The following is a 21,122-nucleotide window of genomic DNA, read 5'->3' on the forward strand; positions in this document are numbered from 1 at the left end:
TTGCAGCAGGCTCAGCTGGTCGGCCATGTCTATAGACGGCTAGATGCTCTTGTCAAAGCTGCTTGCTCACAGAGAGCACAGAGACAAGCAGACACTTAAGATAGCCCCACACACACACACACACACAATTGCGAAAAGGCTGCACCTCCACATGTTCGTGCCTGTGAAATGTACCAGCTCGCTTACAGCAGGCTGAGTGGACCGTGGAATGAAAGGAAGAGCTGAGCGGCACTCACTCACACACACACACACACACAGAAAATTGCCCCTAATGACTGTAGTGCCCCTCTCTCAAGAGATGGCAGCGGCTGCCGCTCCACTCGATAAATATTAACAAGAAGTGCGACTGATGGCGGTGCTCACTGATCCATAATTGCATTTCAAAATGTTCGATGGGGGTGGGGTGGAGGGTGGTCGAATTGGAAGATAAAAAGAGGGAATAGGGATGCAATGATTATAGATTTTGATGGTGCGATTAGTCTAAAGAAAAAAAAAATCACAGTTTCACAATTATTATGTATTAATTTATTTCACAGTACTAGAGATGGATAAAATCACATGAGCATGTTTTGTTTTGAAGAGGGAGCATAAGACACAAAAGATTCTGCAACAGTACTAGAGGTAGTTTTAGGCTAAAAGTGAATAAGACAAATGAAATAATCCATCCAAGATGAACTCCAAGTGGACATTGCACTAGTCCAGGGGAAAATATTACTAATGTAGGTAATAAACAGAAGTGTTTTAACCTCAACTGTCATCCATGCCTATTTTTTAAATTCATTTTTAATCACCTATTTTAATAATGAATCTAATCTTACATGTAGCCAGAGAAAATCCTGTCTATTATTGTTGTTTTTGTTGCAGTTTTAGAAAAACTGAAATAAATAAGTTGAGAACATCTCTTATGCAGGTGTTATTAATCACTGAAATGCACTTAATTAGATCCCATGGTATAGTGCTGGAAGTTTACAAGTTCCTAATGTTAAGTTAGTCTTTTACACCTGGCATATTTACCTACCGTACCAGCGTTTATTCAACACAGATGGGAGGAAGCAACAGGATGTAAATGATCACACTGAAGCCCTTGAGGGGATTTCATTCCCTACCAACTCAATGTTTCATTAAGTAACTTGCCACTAAAGTTTTTTTAATTCAGTTATTACTTAGTGTATCAACTTCACTTGAGTATATATAACTGGATGGTGATCTCAAAGATGTTGCATTAAGTTCGAGGTGTTGGATCCTTTAGCAGCGTCTTTTGTTTGGCAAGTTTTACAAATTGGGAGATCCGTCTTCTTGAACAACCCCCCCCGGCGAATGAAACGCACAGGTTGTTCATTACTGTCTGATGTTGTGTCTTTCATTGACTTACTGCTGCATGCATCACAGGGCACTTTGACACTCACTGCAGCTTTACATAAAGGAAGAAATCTGCGGAAGGATCAGAGCGATGGCAGGGGACTCCACTCACCAATGCCACATTGTACATCAAGTGATACCTTTGCATGGATTTGAATATGCGTAGACAAGCTAGCTGCAACCTAATTAGCCAGTGGATCTCATTGTTAAGCTAATTCCCAGCACTTTGGATTCCATTAGGGCTGCACTCAGGGTCCGCAGAAAACCTAATAACTGCTCGTGTTAAGCATGCGTATTTATGCACATATATTTGCATCTTTATCAAACATTTTTAATTATGGGCTTTGAATAGGTGGCATTTTCCAAGGCTGTATGATTGGCTAAGACCATCAGGAAACAGTTCTGTCAGATACAATTCGGTGTATGTAACGTTTGTGTGTGTGCAGCAGAGGTGTGTACATGTTATTTACATGACAACTGGGAACGCTATGCTGTTATATCCATCCAATACAAACATGCATCTGAATACACATGTAACCACACACGGACAGTGCATATGGCTGAGAACTACAGATGCTCAAAAATAATCAATGCTTAACATGTTTATTCTATCATTTGAACTGTATCGGATTTAAAATGTGCAACATCCTTTTAAATTTAAATTTTGCTTAAAACACTTTACTGGAGAGTATGTTGCCAGGTAAATTACTGCAGGGAACATTTTCATTTCGCATAAAAATTTTGATGGTATTTTGTGCGTCATTAAATCATAACTGCAGAAGCCACATGTGCAAATTTTGCCTGTAAGATACAAGAACAATGAATAATGAATAAGAGCTGAGGTTTTCCTTTCTGGACACATCCTTTTCTTTCAACAGATCCCATCAATTAGATTGATACACATCAATAACCTCCAAACACCTACATGTGTAATGTGCATGTGTGGACGGTGCTGGAGGTCTGGACAAACATACTGTATCAGTGTGTTTTTCACTGGACGCCCATTTAAACACACCAGTACGTTGCACATCTCACAGCGCAAACAGCACACTCAACCTTGAGATGGCTTTAACCTTACGCTGTGTTTTTAAACTGATGCCAAGACACAAGTACACACGCACATGTCAGTATACTGTTTTTATGACAAAGAAAATCCCTCATCCTTTTAAGCTGATCAGGTCTGAAACATATGAGCTGGACTCCTGGCAAGATAATTGTATTGTACATGGCATCTAATTAAATGTCCATAAGCAGGGAGATCCAGGAGTAGAGATGAATGCGTGTGTATGTGGCTAACAGTGAGAGAGAAAGACTGTGTGTGGGTGTGTGTGTTGACGTACTGGGCTCCTCAATCCCCCGTTCCCGGAGGGAGAAACGCTGCAATCACTCCATTAGTGAAAAAGAGGGAGGGAGACAAGGATGCTGGGAGAGAGCAGAGAGAAAGGGATGTGGGGAAGGAAGGGAGGGAGGACGGAACACAGCTGACTTGGCCAATAACAGCAAATGAGGTTAGATACAAGCAGAGAGGGAGGTAGGGGGTCAATGAGCGTCGAGGACATGGACACAATGACTAGAACATGGGATGGGCGGAGGGAGGGAGGTGAGTGACAGCAGATAAAGAGGAGAGGGGATGAGCGGGGAATGAAGTGTAGAAACAGACGGATGAGAGAGTGAGAAGGAGAGAGAAATGGAGACAGAGGAGACAATCGAGGTGAGAAAGCAGGATGGATTGTTGAAGCCACGGTCAGCGGGCAGTTATGGCTGCAGATTGTTCAGCGCTCAGTCGTCGTTGTCAGGTGGCTTTTTGTCTCAGGTTCTCCTCTCACACCGACAGGCAACTCACGTAGATCTGTTTGTGTGTAGGTGCATTGTTGAAGCAGATAAATACGTACACAAACCGCATGATGTAAATTACATGACCAGAATATAAACATAATGACACACACACAAACACAAAGTCTATAACGGCAGGCTCACTGCGTTACTCTCATCAAATATAGATTGTTAACACATTACAAGGTCACGGCACCAGCTGTAAACTGAAACTAGTCCTTTTGGGAAAATGCATTTGAGGATTGTTGGCCCTTAATTGACCTAATTGATCACATGAGAAGGTAATCAAAGACAGATTTTTTTTAAAGATACATCTTAATACAGAATTTTATAGTCTGTTTTTGCATTTGCAGTTACTGCACATTTTTTTCCTTTAACTCACATTCTTTGTTGATTTGTTCTACTGTTGTTCTATTGCTTTAAATTTTTCATTTTATTATTTTGTAAACTTATGTTCAGAAAATCATAAATAACATTTTCCCTAATTTTTCTCTAATGATCTATACATGGATCTGGCAAACAATTAATAATAAAGGAGCCACGTTCTGATGTCTTGCTTCCGCTGCCAATTTTGTTTAACACTGCTAACGGTTAAAATGGCCTCCTACTGGTCACCTTTGTATCTGGGCAGACATTTTAGGAGGAAAGCAGGAGACTGAAATCTATACGGCTGGATCAATATGTCACAGAGGTTACAGTGGGCACCGCAGCTGCCGCCGTTGAGTAAACAAACTAGGGAAAATGATTGTCCTCTATGTCCAGAATGACCCCAATAATGCTGCAGAATGGATTTACTTTTGCATGCGTTACTGCCGGATGACTGTGCTCTGTGTGTGTGTGTGTGTGTGTGTGTGTGTGTGTGTGTGTGTGTGTGCGCTCACAGAAGCACACAGACATGTAACGAGACTGGTCTCAGAATCATCGCAACGCAGAAAAGACACACAGTGAGAGAAAGATAAAAAGAGACAGAGAGGCGGGTTTCAATCCTTGTTCTTCCCCACGCAGGAGAGATTGATGGCTGCATTCAGGATTTCTACACACCACTAATTGGATTCACAGGTCATTAGATAAAGTACACGAGTGAGACTGTTACAGCCTAAAGACTGAGGGAGGAGAGAGTGACAGGAAAAAGGAGAAGGGTGCGAGAGGGGCAATATTGATGAGGTTGTTTGGTTCAGGACCAATGAAATTTCCTCCCCCTCTGCTGTGCTTCCAAAGCCCTGTTCCCCCCGCACAGAGGGGGGTCGATCGATAATTTGTGCGGCAAGAAAAAGTGGGGGTCGGAGTTGGAGGCACAGAGGGATGAGAAGATGGGAAATCTAGAGAATGAGTTGACGTCTCATGCGTGGTTCACTTACATAGATCTCAAACTGCCTGTTCTCTCTCCTTTTCAATATATTGTGGCAAGAGAAAGAAATGACTAGATGATTATTTTTTTTCTCCCCTCCCAGAGGCACAATTGTGTGCCCCAGTTTTGAGCGCAGGGTGACGGGTAGATTTGAGATTTGCCAGCTAGATGGTAGTTTATACCAGCATGTGCAATTACAACCTAAATCAGCTATCATCAGATATTATCCTAAAAGAGGATTTTGTGTGGTCTAGTAAATAGAGATTATGAGTTTTCAATGTGCCAGCATAGTGCCAACCTTTTGTGATTTGTAGCCTGGCGACAAAGTGAGCTCATTGAAAAACGTTGTACTTGTTTAGAGAGCCAGCGGGGCTTGTTGTTTTAACATAGGAGGACAAGGGTAACACATACAGGCATGCAGATGGCTGTTCATTAATTACAGATGGATGGGGGGAGGGAGTAACAGAGAGCGAGAGAGAGAGACAGACAGAGAGAGAGAGAGAGAGAGAGAGAGAGAGAGAGAGAGAGAGAGAGAGAGAGAGAGAGAGAGAGAGAGAGGGAGGGAGGGAGGGAGGGAGAGAAAGAGAAAGAGAGAGAAAGAGAGAGAGAGAGAAAGAGAGAGTGGGGTCAACTAATGGAGCCAGTATTCTCTCTCTCTCCCTGGACAATTACCTCTGTCTGCCCCAGACCTCTTCTGGCGCTCTTAATCAAGGTGCAGGTGCGTGGGTTTTTGTGCGAGTGTGCGTATGCCCATGTGCATGCATGAGGAGGGGTTCTTGCCGTCCTCAGCACTCTCTAGCAGCAATCCGATTAAAACCCTGCTGCTGCGGGGCCTGGCTGTCCTCCCCTCTGCATGGCCTGCAGCTCACCTTAAAGCCTCGTCTACACACAACAACTGCCCTTCACACCCGAAAGTATTCACACGTGGAACAAAACTGCCAACATGCTTAACTCAAAATGCATACACACACACATATATACATACATTTACACACAAATACACACACACACACACACATTTACACACACACACACACACAGTATTCCACCTTTTCAAAACGTGGTGTTTGTGGCCTCTGAGCTGACCTCCCATCATCACCCTGGCTGTTGGCAGCCATTACTTTGGCCCCCTGGGGCCTGGCCGCCCCTAACCGGGCCCTCTGCGCTCTGCTTAGACAACCAATCTGTTAAAAGACAGCCGAAGCTCGCTTCAGCAGGCTTAGATGCTGCTTCATTTGGCAACACACAGACCCATCGATTATATATTCCAGTAGTCTTCACCCAATAAATGGCAGTCATGTTACCACAAACCTGCACTGAAGTGTGTTCTGCTCTGCGTTCATGGCAGTTGGAAACAATACAAAGGACCAATTAAAAAACAATCACTTTCAGTTACATAATCCATTTCAGGATTCCCCTGTAAGTTCACATTCGGTGAACCTTGGCCAGCAAATTTCCTCAGCCAATAGAAACACTTGTTTTGGTGCAATGACCTCCGACAAAAATCTCAGAGCTGGAGCCAACTATTATTAATGGAAATGTAAAAACAAGAAGTTCAATGCAGCTCTTACAGATTGTATATTAATTAAAAAAAGAGAGAGATTCTGTACAGTTTGCAGGTAGCTGTGAGGCAGCTTGCCAGTGTAGCAAACTATCTCACCACATATCTTAAAACAATGTTACATCTCTTTTCATCAACATGAACAAAGCCAAATCTGTTGGGTGAAATGAAATGTGACTTCCCCTTTAGCAACATAGGCGATGCAGAGTGGGTAAATCAATTTCATGTGTGTGTGTTGTCTGTGATACATTTTAGGTGTCCTACTGCTGAGAAAAACAAGTACTTTAGCTAAACTGACCGAGCCTTGATGAATCAGCTGTTCTCAGTAGCAAATTAAAAACTAATTTCTTCCTTTATTCAGCAAAAGAGGCAATTTGGCAACATTAGCTTGTAAAAGAAAAAAAAAAATCAATTGAAAACTGGTGAAGGTCTCCTTCATTAAATCAATTAAGTGCATCGACAAACATCTTTATTTCCATTACAAGCATTATTACACTGCCACTGGATTGCAAAGGTGGTTAATATTCAAGACAGATTCTCAGAGGGATTTTTATATTTCCCGTGACCCTTTAAAAAGGATATTCACTGCGAGTTGTATTCAAATCTCATCCGACATCTAAAGTGTGACAAAAACACCGCATTTCTATCTCCTAATTGTTTTGCACAGGTGATCATGGCTCTGATTTCTTCTGACATCTTTGCTCTCTAGAACGAGTGTGGTTTGTTTTCCAGCTTGTGACATGGGATTGGCGGGTTGGATGGTGCTGAACCATCAGGGACATAAACAGGACAGAGAGAAGATGGAAAAACTACTCACCAGCTTGAAATCCTGAATGCTACAAATGAAGTAGGGAGTGTTGGGCCGCCGACTCTCAATGTACACACAATCTGCACATAAGAAAAATAAAGAAAAACACTGAGTTAGAAAGAAGATGTTCACAGTTCTCAAAGCTTTCATGTTTTTTTTTTTTTTTTTTTGCAGCCAGACTCAGTAATATATTATTTTGTGTGCTGTTACCTCTGCTGAAAAGACATTTTTCTCCTTGAGTCAAATTCAATTGGAATGCGAGTAATAGGATTAAGGACTTTTGGAGCGCTACAAGGTTGCCTTTCCAAAGCAAACATTACGCCCAAGGGGAATTATGTTATTGTTCCACTCCATTTATACACCAGTGAGCAATACTGGCTTTAACCCCCCCAACACCCTCCCTTGCCATCACTGTAACCCGTTCCGACAAAATACAAGTTTTGTCATTGCACCATATGGCCTGTTAGCTTTGCTTAGCGGTGAAACAAAAAGAAAAAAAATCCACCCTCTCTGCTCTCATTCATGTTTTAAAATGTCGCCAAATTACATAACCCTCATAAGTGTTAAAAGCATTGTGTGAGAGGAGGTGGCCCTGACCGGCTGTGCTGTTAAATTGAATGTGACTGGTGGTATGGCCGGGTCGTGAACCCTCATCTCCTTAACAAAAACATTCACGCTGCAGCGGACAAAAAACACACAGCCACTTCTGTCGAGAAGAAAGGAGGAGTAGGTGGGGGACACGGCTAATGGTTACTGCTAAGCCTGGCACAGTACGTTGCACAAAAAAAAAAAACAGCCATGGGTTGGATTTTTTTTTAATCTAAAAAGAGATTTGAATTTACAAAAGTCATATTAGCATTTGTCTCATTCACTTTTGGCTCTTAAACTGAGCAATAAATAAATAAATTTTGGTTTAAATAATAACCTGTGAAAGAGATTTCTTGCTAGCTCAACAGGCAAAGCAATCAAAAGGCACTGATGCTTAATTGATTAAAAAAATAGATCACACACACTGAAAATTGACCTTCTATTCAAATGGAAGCAATGTAACAGGCTGTTCGACTGATCTGAGGGCTGGTTCTGCCTACCGTTTGGCACATTAACACATCCACGAAGAGGAAAAGTTACGACGCTACAATATCTAGCAGCTGTTTCGGTTAAAAGACGGTTTGGTTAAAAGAAGAAGCCACTGTAGGTAGGATTTGTGAAGGATACACAACACATTCTGCTGGTGCTCGTTTCTACACATGCTGAGCTGTTCAGTGCAGAAGGACTAAGCCACACTTTCCCTCACAAAAGATGTGCGGCTAGCTTTTTTTTTTTTTTTCAGTGAGTGACACTGCCATCATCTGTTATTTATTTGTTTGTGTCAACAGAGTTATCGATCTGGCTGTAGTTTATCTTACCGCTTGCAAAGGAAAAGAGGGGTGGCAAAGATATTAAATGGCTCTGACATCCGAGATACCATTTGTAGAGGGGCTGGTGTGTATGAGTGTGCCTGTGACATCATGGGCTTTGTTTTTTGAGAGGCTGTGTGTGTGTGTGTAACCCCAGGGTGGGCTTGTTATCTGCTGTGGGCTGAATGAGCTGTTCTAAAGGGAGGAGGAGAGAGAGAGGGGAGGGTGGGGGGGTTTATCGCCCTCGCTGGCTGAGTGACGCATTATATCTCTCTCAGTACTGCCCTCTTCTCGCTTTTCCCCTCTCCTTCTTTTTCTCTCTCCTCTACACCATCCCTGGAAGTCATTTACAAGATAACATGAATGAAAATATCCATCAGTGCTATTGTGTGATCTGTGAGCGACACAGTGTGTGTGTGAGTGTGTGTGTGTGTGTGTGTGTGTGTGTGTTGAGAGAGAGACAGAGAGAAGCGGGTAGCAGAGGAGGGAGGGAGGGAGTGGGGGGAGGGCTGAGAACAAAAGAGACTAATCTGAATGAGATGACATGTTTCGGAGGAGTCAAATCGAGGGAATTAGGGTTTAGTGTCCCTTCACCTCGTTGGCACATTCATTTAGAGAGGCCGGATCTCCTTGTCTGCACCCCAGAGCACATCAACAGGCATAAAGAACAGACAGTGAGAGTGAAAAAGATAGGTGGTGAGAAAAAAAAAAGAAAAAAAAAGACAGGGATCTAGTTTAATCATTCACAGACAGCAAGCGAGTCTATTCTTCGAACGTCAAAAGCACATTTTGAATTCATCCTGGCGCTGGAAGACTACTACCTCAAGGGCATTTCTCTGAAAGCGACTATAACACGAATCTCAATGAATGTGAAAGTTAAAACCAAGTTAATGCTTCAGACTCCGCCGTTTGAACGAAAAGGAGGCAACAGAGCTCTGGGAGGCTCTGTGGGGTAGAGGAGGGGGCCACACGGTTCCCTCTAGGGTCTGCCTGGCTTGTTAAACATTCCTGCCATTTTGTGCATTTGGAAATGGGTCTCCTCACTCAAGTGGAGAAGTGGAAAGGGGAGGGACGAAGGGTTTAGCTGTGGTGGGGGTCTGTGTGGGGGGATGGGCAGTTTTTTTTTTTTTTTTTTTTTTTAAGGGATGAAGTGTGTGCTGGTTGGATGGATGAAGCCTGCGCTGTAGGAGGGAGAACCACAGCAGAGCCTTTGTAGTAGAGTGCTCTCACTCCCTCAGCAGCCATAAGTTTAACTTCTTCTCCTACTCGCCTCCACCCTGCAATCCACAGCCGACAGCCACGCCACTCAAGCAGATAGAGAGCGAGAGAAAGCTCGATACTTCGACACAGGGAGATAATCATGAAGCTACTGAGCGCAGCTCCTCAGACCCGAGTACTACACTGAAACCTGATCCTGACGGTCATCGTTTCTCCAATTACATTGTCACTGCTGAGTTCAAGCAATGGAATAGTCATTGTTATTGCCTTGCGACACACACACACACACATATATATATATATATACACACAGCAATTTTCTCAGCTGTAGCTCATTGTTCAGCCAGCCATTCTCTTATGGCTGCCAAGCATGTCTAATCTAAAACACACCTAGCCTCAGCAAAAGAGCCGTGTCCGACTCTCTGTACCAAGCAAATAAGATGCTGTTTAATTTGCTGCAGCATTCCAGCAGAGGGGAGGAGGAGGAGGAGGAGGAGGAGGGGGGGAGTTCTTAGATAATATCTGCTTGGCTTTCTTTTACGAGCCAGCCAGCAACAATGGAAAAGTCACATTGTGAACACAGTCATATATGCCAATGTTTTGTAAACAGTGATGGGGGGGGGTGGGAGCACCTGCATTGTTAAAAGTGGTGCTTGGCTCAAACTGGCAGCGTGCACATGCACGAACGCACAGGAAAACACACACACACACACATAGCAGAGTTGTGCAAGGCTTTAGGAAAGCTACCCCCCTTGAGTGTACTGATCCCAAAATTAAATAGCACAAGGAATGCAATAATGGAACCACAGGGGTGTGAGGGGACTTGAGGGCCAAGAAAGACAGAGAGAGCTCGGGAGAAAGAGGGAAACTGGTGTTATTACTGATCCACCACCGACCACAGAGCCTCTGCGAGGGAGACCAGCTGATGACCAGAGCTGCCTTGTGCCGTTTCCTGCTGGGTCGGTCCCAGTGGGGTGGTGTAACAGGCAATCAAGGCCCCTGGGGCACACGGACTCTTGATTCTTCCTCAACTTTCCTTCCTCTCTCCTCTAACACCAGCCCAACAGCTCTCCCTTCTTCACACTGGAAAAGCAGTGGGAAATACCTGGCAAGCGATACCATCAGCTCTCTACAATAGGGCAGGCCTACAGCTGACTGAGCTCCTAGGGGAGAACAGAGGCTCTTTGACAACACCCCCCTCCTCCTCCTCTCCTATCCCTCTCGGCTAGCCCACGCTTTCTCATTTAGCAGTCGGCAGGTGGTTGGATTTCACTAAAAAGCCCTTTTCCCAGAGTCTCTAGCGTGGGGAGAGATGGGAGAGCAGAGAGGGCTTTTTAAAAATAGATCCGTTCAGTTAGCGACAGGCTACAGATTCACACTGCTATGTTTCAATATGAGATGACTCCCAGGGCTTGTCCCTCATGTTAACTTGACTGGAAACAGCAAACTGATCGACAACTAGACTTTGCAGCAGAGGGGATGTGCTATGCTAATCGAGCTCTAGCCTACGGTGTCTTGGCTCTAGAATAACTATTCCAGCGTTTTACTGAAGCACGTTATACCGGCTTCCCATGGGGATCCACACTGACAGCAGAATACAGATGTGTTGTGTTCTTACCAAGTATGATTTACTTTGCTCTGAATCAAATATCTTGGCGGTGAAAATTTGATAGATGATGGAATTATATGGCAGGTACCTTAGATTTAAACGACTAACTGTTTAATTCAGGAGATACTGAATAAAGTATGGATTATTTTGTTTGACTCCAAATGACAGAACTGAACAATATCTAAAGGTTTGAGAAAAACTGCAAAAGAGTGCTCAGTGAATCAGCTAAACACTTGGTGAAATGCTATTTTATGCAAAATCCACTTGTATTGTTAAGTTAAAATCTTAAAATATAGTGTTTTAATGTGGCTGATGTGGTTGATCGGTGTCAGCATCTGCACCAATACAGATTCTCTACATTTTTAGCAGTGACAACATACATTTCTAACCCTGCCAACATAAGGAAAATTAAAGCTGATATATATTTGACAAAAAAAACTGAAGCCCTTGGAAACAAAAGGAACATAGCAGGTTTGTGCGACTGCCAACAGTTGGTCCAGAGTTTGAAGAAAGGAGGATGGGGGGGGGCTGGTTATCCAATGCTACATGTGTGCATCAGACATACTCCTGCTGCACAACACATACAGTGACACACACACATACACACATGCTCCCCAGGGTTCTGTGGTGGTTGCGGCAAGGAGTGCCAGCTGTCCACATCAACAACTCCCCCAACACTCATACACACAAGGTGTTTTTCTAAGGCGAGCCTGCAATCTCTCTGTATTATACACTGCGCTCGCTACACGAATCTATCGCTCTCTTAAGAGGAAATTCCTAAATTAAAACAAGTCTTGTCTTTATCTGCTGCCACAGCCAACCCACTGAAACTGTGGCGGCCATGTTGTGTGACATACACCGAAGAAGAAGGGCAGAAGGAGTGGGTGGGTGGGGAGGGGGGGGGGGGGCGGTGGTTTCCATTAGCTCTCTCCATTTTAAACAGACCAGCCAGCCAGTCAGTTAGGAAGGAAGGAGACATACTATGGCAGCCAGCCACCTGCAGCGCCAAGCAGAGCTCTACTGCGGTGGAGAGAGGGGATGAGCTATGTGGATGGTGCTGTGTGTGTGTGTGTGTGTTAGACCGAGCTTGTGTGTAGTGTGCAGCGGGAGTGTGCTTGTCAGAGATAGGGACCATGTCTATGACTGTTAAAAACATGCTTTGTATACAGTAAGTGTTAGTGTGTGCATGTATAGGTGTTACAGTAAGCTTGTGAGTGTGCACAAATACAGGTTATCAGTGTAGTGTGTATATGTGTGTGTACTGAAAAGTTTTTTCGTGTGTCTCCGTGCTCCTAGGGTGTCTCCTATTGATCCCCCCCATGGCAGTGTGTATAATCTCCAGAGAGAGGATCTATAATATGGGGTGGTGGTGGTGGGGGGACGAGTGTAGAGAACAGGCTCTGGAGGTGTCTGACTGGGCCTCAGGAAGTGGTGAGAGCTCAGCCACAGGGCACCGATCGATTCGGCATGTCTGCTTGCGCTGCATCGGGCTGTTCACCCCCAGCAGCCGACCATAAAAATGGCCCGGGACACAGTACCCTGGCCACCACCACAGAACCGCTCCTCCATCCTTTTTAAAACAGCGGCAGCAGAGCTAGAGTTAGCTGCGGGCCCACCTATTGGCCGATTGCACTTCTCCTTCCACCCTTCCCCATCCAATCGATGAGCACTAAGCCGCCTGAACCCATCTTCAAGGGATAGAAGGGCTAAGCAGAGAGATTGGAGGGTGGCTGGAGATTGGGAGTGTGCAGACTGTTTCAATACTAGCTTACCTGTTATTTCTCATGTGATGACATGAGTCTGGGTGCTTGTAAAGCTCCCTATGACAAAAGCAATCAAAACAGTATTTCGGTTTCTGTGCTGCTCTCCATCACAGTCTTCTCCCCTCTCCCCATGTCTGCGGCTGTGCAAATCCCTCACCCAGGGTGGTCAGTTTTACATATTGTGTGTCACTAGACGGCTATAAAGGGATTTAACATTTAGTAAAGCATAATCCATGGCAGGCTTTGTGCCTGCCTAAGCTGCACACATCAAATCTGATTGCAAGAAGGCTGCTACCAATGACCAAGCAGGAGGAGGAAAACACACACACACACACACACACACACAGAGGGCTTATCACTTGAACAATAAGCAGAGGAGACAGCAGGAGGTCAGTTGCTGAGGTGGAGGATCTTCCGTGTTGACAATAGGAGGTAAATTACAAACTAGTGTACCGACACCTGGGCCACCACTACCCAATCCTGGCTCATCCCTAATCTAAACCAGTCTAACAGCCACAATCTGCGTGGTAGGAGCACATTGTGACACTCGGGCCGCTCTAGACCTGTCAAACTAATTGAAGGAGAAGACAGGAAACATAAATATTCCCCATCAACCAGACACTGGCTCTGCTGTTCACTCGGATGTGGAAATATAAATATTCGGCAGGGCTAATCCACTGAGACGCTTGACTTTGTTTATATGCCTTTTGAATGTTTCATTGATGTGACTGACTGCTTCCGTTTTTTTTTTTACCCTCCCTCTCCCCCCACTCCCTCTCTCCCCCTCTCTGCATGGTTGACTGTGAGACAAAGCGCCGGTGCTCTCTCTATTAAACATGAAATGCAGAGCAAAAAAGGCTTCAATGGAGTCCGTAGTGGAGTGTTAGAAAAACAGAAATAGAGATTGAGCAACAACAAGGCTTTGGTTCAGTGCGACTGCTTGCCTGAGGACCACCACTGATACCAGAGATAGATGGCCCGGACGGAGAGTGCAAGGTGGGGAGGTCTGGCTTTTTCACTGCACCTACTTGAAGCAGCTGAAGAGGGAAAAAGGGAAGGCTGAGTGTTTGTGTGGGTGTGTGTAGGGGTGGTTTGTTGGAGAAGATTACCTAACACACTGGCTGTAATTTTCTACATCTTCCCATTAAATATCCAAGCAATGTGGGCTGCCTCCCCTCCCCCCCCCACTACTTGACCTTTTGCTAGCTGCTAGATAAATGAAAAGACATGGCGGCAATGATTTAGGTGCAATGGGGATAGCACTGAGCAGTGGCAGAGAGAGAGAAGACTGCACACACACACGCACGACAAGCTAGCCTGGCTTCCTTCCGACAGTGAATGTTGACATTCCCCCCTCTAGTACAACCAATTTATAAACAGTAGGTGAAAAAGAGGCCATGTTTACAGCTGCGGGAAAGGTTGGTTCTCTTTTTAGCCTCATTCATCTGACATAATAAAGACACTGTACCGCAGCTCAAACGTCTCTCCAGGAAACTAGAGTACCTTTTGGCCCCAGAGGAGATAGCATACTTTCAGTGAGTCAGATGGTGTTGGGATGAAATCATTATCATGGCTGTCGTCACTATCACATCATCTAGTCGAGCACCACTTTGCTTTATTGACTTAGCCCAAGACAAAGCACAGAGTGGGTCAACTTGGAATTGATTATGTGATGCATTGGCCTCTAGCCTGAGGGAGTACTTCTGCTGTTGGAGAGTTGCTACTTTGGAAAATCTGCAATCCCTCAGCAGCTTATTGCAACAGAGATAACGGTTTCTTTAACAACCCAGAAATGAATCATTGATTAATTAAAACTTTTCTCTTAATTCCTAAAAAACGAGCCTATTAAGAGCAAAGTAAGATAAAAGTAAATGAGTGAATGTGGTGTTAATGAGGTGGGTTTAAGATTATTTTTAAACTGGAGAAGTTGATGAAAAGAGATAGTTTTTGACTTTTTTTTTTTTTTTTTTTTACTGTATTAAGAGACCGTGCCAGCGTGTGGCCCTCCTGCTGACAGTTAGATTAGCCATGACTGGGACTTACCTCCGGGTCTGTAAACAACATCGTCCTCTGTGATGAAGGAGGTGATTTCTCCGTTCTCTGTGCGCTCGTAGCGTGACTTCTTCTTAGGCGTCTTCTTCTTGCCCTTCTTTCCGGCCTCCTCAGCCGTGCCGCTGCCTCCGCCTGTGCTGCCGTTATCGTTGTCCTCGTCCTCGCTGTGCTCGCTCTCTGCATAGTTCTTGGCCCCGCCCTCCAGCGTGCAGCTGCGCCTGGGCCTGGAGCTCTCACTCTCGCCCCGGTCCCCGTCCTGCCGACGGGACTTACCGGCTTCTCTCTTGTCCCGGTCCCTATCTCTGTCCCTGTCCCGCTCTTTCTCCCTCTCCTTCTCTTTGTCGGCCGTCATGATCCGCCACGTGCCTTCCTCAGTCCTCTCACGGCTGGGCCTCCGTGAAAGGTAGACTGTGAGCCTGGGCTTCAGTCTTCTGAATTTACCAGTCAAATCCAGGGAAAATTTGGCCACACCAACAACCCCAGTGTTTCAGAAAAGCTGTGGACAAGAGGAGAAAAACAATTAGCATAACCCTATGTCAATAATCGTTATCCTTACTGTACAGAAGCTACAATTTCTAAGTTTAACTGGAGGAGATTTTTTGTGGGTGAGAAATACAAAATTGGTTCCTAGAGAACAGGCAGCTGTGCTGACTCTTCTCAGCATCACAGTAATTGTTGGAACTCCCCTCCACAACCATGAGGACTCTGGAGAGCACTGAGCAGCTTTATCAAAAGAACAGAACCTTCTAGTTTCCTGCTCAAACATATTTCCCTTCTTTCAGAGAGGCAGTAAAAGAGAGTTATAAAGGGTAAAAGGGTGGAAAAAAGAAAGTGAGAAAAGTAGAAAGCCATGAATCATGTAGAGAATTTGTAACACAATAAGCTAAAGGGAAGTCATAACTGAATAAGCACAAAAAGGTGGTGCTGCATTTGAGGATGAGGCTTGCAGCCAATAGAATTCCTCAGAGATAATGTGTCCAGGGGTTTTTCAGCACAAGTAGCTGCTTGTCATTTGTAATACCATGCCAATGTTTGTAGGGACACAGCATAAAGCTCAATGACAGAGTTAACTGGCTAGCTTCTCTGCAGACCATCTGCGATGACACCAGGCTCATCTGTGTGTGTGTATGTGTGTTTGTGTGTGTGTGTGTGTGTGTGTGCGTGTGTACTCTGGCTTAGTGGACTCCACCCCACCCCAGCCCTCTGCCCTGGCTGACAGTCACCACTGTGTTAATGTGAAGTGACAGCCCTGGAGGGAAGAACACAGCAATCCACTGGGTAAGGAAAGGGAGAGGAGAGAGGCTGAGCCAGTCATTTGCCGTGCCCAGTCCACTGCCATTTTCAGCTATCGTCATTCACTCAAAAGAGCCCAGCTACCACTTTCTCATGCCATAATGAAATCCTCCATAAACAGTGAAGTGGGCAAAGCTGAAGCAGCACGCTGTGTGCACTACACTGCCCCTACACACTGCGCCTACAAAGGAGGCTTCTCATTTACTGCCAGTGTTTGCCCCCTCCACCCCCACCGCAACAAATTAACTAGAAATAGTTATTACAGCACCCAGAGGGATAAGACCAGGCAATCAGCACCCGCGTTACCATGGTCGTGATAGCAGGGCGGGAGAGTGAAAAAGGAGGGAGGGATGGAGATCGAGCCAGGTAAAGCAAAACTGGCTTCGAGTGAAAATTACACAGAATGTCTGCAAGTGGACCTGCGTTTATTGAGAGAGCTACAAAGAATGTGAGGTGAAGAATAGAAGGAAAGAAGAAAGTAGAAGAAAGACGTTTGGCAGGCACATACACACACACACACAAACACACAAACACACACACACAAAGAAGCGCGTTTGACAACGGCGCTCCTCAGCAGCGGGTGCTGTCATCTCGTGAGCAGACACCAACTGACAGGGCAGCTGCTCTTGTCGTCGGCTTCAACACAAACACCGGGCCTGATTAAACCGCAGCCTCGTCACAGCCCCATTAATCACCTAATGATGAGTTACCACGGCGACCACTGGGTTGCCAGCATATACACACAGGAACACATTAGTGCACACACAAAAACGCGAGGGCTCAGGAGAGTTCTAACGCGCATGTGCGTGCAAGGACACACACCCGCTGTGGATACACACCTCCAAAATACATACTGTGCCCCCCTCTTGTATCCATTAGGGATGCAACGATTATAGATTTTGATGGTACGATTATAGTGTGAGGAAAAATCACAGTTTCACGATTATTATTAATCTATTTCACAATACTGCAGATGGATAAAATCACATGAGCATGTTTTGTTTTGAAGAGGGAGCATAAGACACACTTTGCCAAAGATTCTGCCACAGTATTAGAGGCAGTCTTAGAATAAAGTGAATAATGAAATAATCCATGCCAAGATGAACTTCAAGTGGACATTGCACTAGTCCAGGGGAAAATATTACTAATGTGGGTAATAAACAGAAGTGTTCTTATCATAAACTGTCATCTATGCCTATTTTTGTAAATTGATATCCTGTCTATTGTTGTTTTTGCTGTTGCAGTTTTAGAAGAACTGAAATAAATTGAGAACATCTCTTATGCAGGTGTTATTAATCACTGAAATGCAATTAATTAGATCCCATGGTATAGTGCTGGAAGTCTACAATATCCTTATGTTAAGTTAGTCTTTTACACCTGGCATATTTACCTACCATACCTACCTGTGTTTACTCAACACAGATGGGACGCAGCAACAGATGTAAATGATTGCACTGAATCCCTTGAGGGGATTACATACCATTTATGTGAGCGTTACTTTATAAACGGTGCAATGTTCCTTTTCCTGCTCACAGTTACTTTGTTGATTGTAAGTGACACTTTTATATTTCAATCCCTTCCAACTCAATGTTTTGTTAAGTAACTTACCACTAAAGTAATGGCTTTTTAACTAAGTGTATTACCTTTACTTGAGCATGTATAGCTGAATAAATGGAGATCTCTCTTCTCGAACAACCCCCTGGTCATTCTTTATGTATCCAAAATACTCCCACACTGATGGTTTCAGGCATTTTAGTGAATAAAACGTTTCAATGTTGGGTCCCTCAGTCATTGCCAGAACACTTCTCATCTCCTTTAGCTAATCTTGCCCACCTCAGACATAAATAAGGGGAGTCACTCTTGTGACAGCATGTGCAACTTTGCGTACCTGAACTTGTTACAGCACGGCATTTTAAGCTGGTGCACCAGGTTTGTTTTGGTTCTGCCTGCAGCCTGCCGGTCGCGCTTATGGACATTTTTTTTAAACACAATTGTCTAGTTTTGTTTAATTTTCCTCACAGTACATCCATTGTTCACAGAAAAATAATGTTTCATAATGTCCCTTTTTTTGAGTGAGAACAGAAACAGTGTAGCTGAGCCTTTACAGTTGTGGCGTTTTAAAGCGCGGTTAATAGTGAAATCGGTTAATTGCCGCATCCCTTGTGTCCACATCCAACAGCATGTCTTCGAGGTGTGAGGAAAATGAAAACATTGATGAAGGTAGCATTTGATAGCACCGCCGCTCTAATCCTGGGGGCTGCCAGAATCTGTGTATGAGCTAAGCACCTCTTCTCTCCTCTAATCAGTAACATAAGCCTCTTCCACTGAAACCAACGAGGGCTCTGAACTGTTGCAAATGGAGGGCTGGCCCATTCTCCTTTGATGTTGTGGGCTGCTTTAAGCCCCTATAAGTATCTTTACAATCAAGGTGCTATTAGTTTGCATCTGGATACGCTTTACACAACTGCCTTCCAAATCCTGTATCTCGAATTACCTTGCTGATGTTAACAGAATTGTATGCATTAAGTCCTAGAGCAACAAAAAAAAAAAATCTACATGTGTAATTGTGTTAAAACTCTTAGTAGTCAATTAGCAATATGTTCAAGTGTCTGTGGTTAATGTGTTGCACATCAGTAGCTGTAGTTTGATGCAGATAAAAGAGCAATTTGAAGTTGAACAAATTGAGTGAGTCACAAGAAGTGAGTCAGTGTGAAGTAGTGGCACTGTGGCAATGAAAAGTCATAATGTATTGACGGCTGAGAGGGAAGAGAAGGAGAAAGAGAAAGTGAGACGGAGAGAGAAAGTGAGGGAGAAGGCTCTCCACCCACAACCCGGGAAACAAAGTGCTCAGTAGAAAGCAGCGCTGGTTGCCTGGCCGATGAATAACGCTGTGAGGGGGCAGGTGAGGCTTGGAGCTATTACACATCAATCACTGGGCCAGGACCCTTTGAAAGATACCAGCTGTCTTAATGGAAAAGAGAAGGAGGGGGCAGCGGCTAGAGAGGAGTTGGAGCGGGGGGGTCCCAGCAAACTGCACCTAATCCACCATTTACATTACTGCAATGGAGTCAAGGGCTAGCAGCCAGCGGGGCCCCGCTCAAATACATTTCTCTTTCCCGAGCCTGTTTAAATGAGACCTCTGGCCTGAAAAACCACACAGTTTGTGGCTCGATTAACACATTATCCCCCACAATGGCCACACAGCAGGTTTCTGTTACTAAACACAGCTTTTTTTCCTCTCTCTCTCTCTCTCTCTCGAACAGCCTTTTAAAAAGCCATGTTTTATTCATTCCAATCACTCTCACATTTACCCAAATCCATGCTCATCTCTGTGGTTTTAATCAAAACCTGTCTAAGGATAAACATCCAAATTATCATGCTTTGCTTGAGCACGTATACAGACTGATACAGCTGGGAGGGTTTCTTTTTTTATCCCGCCAAATTTTGGTAATTGATTTTCTTGGATTATGAATTTGCAAAAGCTGGACATTTATTCAAACAGTATTTTATAGAACAAATAATGGAAAAACCAGAAATTTGTACATTTAAATGCAAAATAGAATCTACCAACAATATAACCAGCACAGTGATCCACTCAGTTTTGGGGAAGTGAGACTGAAAAGTCATTCATGGCATATTCAATTGGAGAATTATGAAGTAGCAAAATGTGATTGGCAAGGATTTAGGGCCGGCTTTGCAAAGGGATTGAATGAAATACTCGCATGAATACAGATTAGAGGAGAACAATGTTAGCATGAATATACACAGGGTTATTAACAATGAGGGCAACTCAAATTGATCCGAATAAACCAGCCAGATCCTCAGCAGTGCACGGATGCTAGCTGTGGTGATGTCGAGCTGCAGCAGGTTTTCGTCAGCTCCAATCCATTACTCAGTGCGATCTAATCTAAGCTGCCATCCAAGCCCTCTAGAAACAACAGCACAATGAAAGGCTCAGCTGGAGGCGAGGGGTAGGCCATTTCATAAGGGATTCTCTGTGGTCTCTGCACCCTGCCTGCTTTGTCTTACCTGGTGCAATCATAGTTTGCTTTATTCTCCGAGGCCCTCTGTTTTAGTTCACATTGGCAGGGCAAAGACACTTGTCTGCTCCACTTATTTTTCAATTCACTGATGAGTAACCACATCTTTTTTCCCTCTGCTAAAGCTGCGCTCACAAAGCCTCTATTTTTAGCCGGCATCCGGGGTTAGTTGAGTAGGTAAAAGCCATGCTCGCGAAAAGATAGCTTGGGGCTTTCCAACATCAACATTTAAACCTGCCTTGAGATTCACACGGTAAAAAAGCAAAGTACTGCTGCACAAGAACAGACTCTTATGCACAATGACACTGTGTGCAACAATGAAATATCACTGTCTAAAAAGATTAACCGAGGCAATTTACAAAATCTCCCTGGGCTAACAATGGCATCCGATACTCTTTTTGTAAAATAAACCAATACCAACTGAGTCAAACATATTCGACGTCCAGCGGTCCACAGGTACTTTCATGCACACAGACATGAGGATCAGACTGTGAGCACCACAGGGTTTAAGCCTCTACTCCATCTCTAAAAGAAGGCTAAATCCTCCTCTAGTCCCTGTTTGTGTGCTCTCCATGAGAGCTCCAAATGGCCCTGAGGGGGCCGCTACACAACCCGAGATGTCCATTAACTACAGGGTCTGTGAGCTGGACTTCATTTCACAGCCTAATACCAGCTACTTCAGGATCACAGTACCTCTCAGTCTGCCACGTTTGTCTGGCTGGAGGAAAGCTGAAGGCCATTTGAGCAGCTCTGACGGCTTCACGAGGCATCATGTTTTGACACGGCTCCTGAGGGAAATGCCAAGGTTGTCCATTGTCACCCTTCCCCTTTCCTCTAAATG

At 44.5% G+C, this 21,122-nt stretch overlaps 1 protein-coding gene across 6 annotated transcripts in view; it reads right to left on the reverse strand.

The window, feature by feature from the left end:
* The window catches only part of rerea (arginine-glutamic acid dipeptide (RE) repeats a), a 132,734-nt gene that overhangs the window by 60,620 nt on the left and 50,992 nt on the right, over positions 1-21,122 (reverse strand). For all 6 annotated transcript variants that reach the window (XM_067591998.1, XM_067591997.1, XM_067591993.1 and 3 more), the window contains 2 exons: positions 14,940-15,444; positions 6,919-6,989 (listed from right to left, as the gene is read on the reverse strand). In XM_067591998.1, coding sequence (XP_067448099.1) covers positions 6,919-6,989; positions 14,940-15,300 — 432 coding nt within the window. In that variant the 5' untranslated portion in view covers positions 15,301-15,444. The remainder of the gene's footprint in view (positions 1-6,918; positions 6,990-14,939; positions 15,445-21,122) is intronic.

This window comes from Thunnus thynnus, chromosome 6, assembly GCF_963924715.1.
Source record: "Thunnus thynnus chromosome 6, fThuThy2.1, whole genome shotgun sequence".
NCBI classification, from domain to species: domain Eukaryota; kingdom Metazoa; phylum Chordata; class Actinopteri; order Scombriformes; family Scombridae; genus Thunnus; species Thunnus thynnus.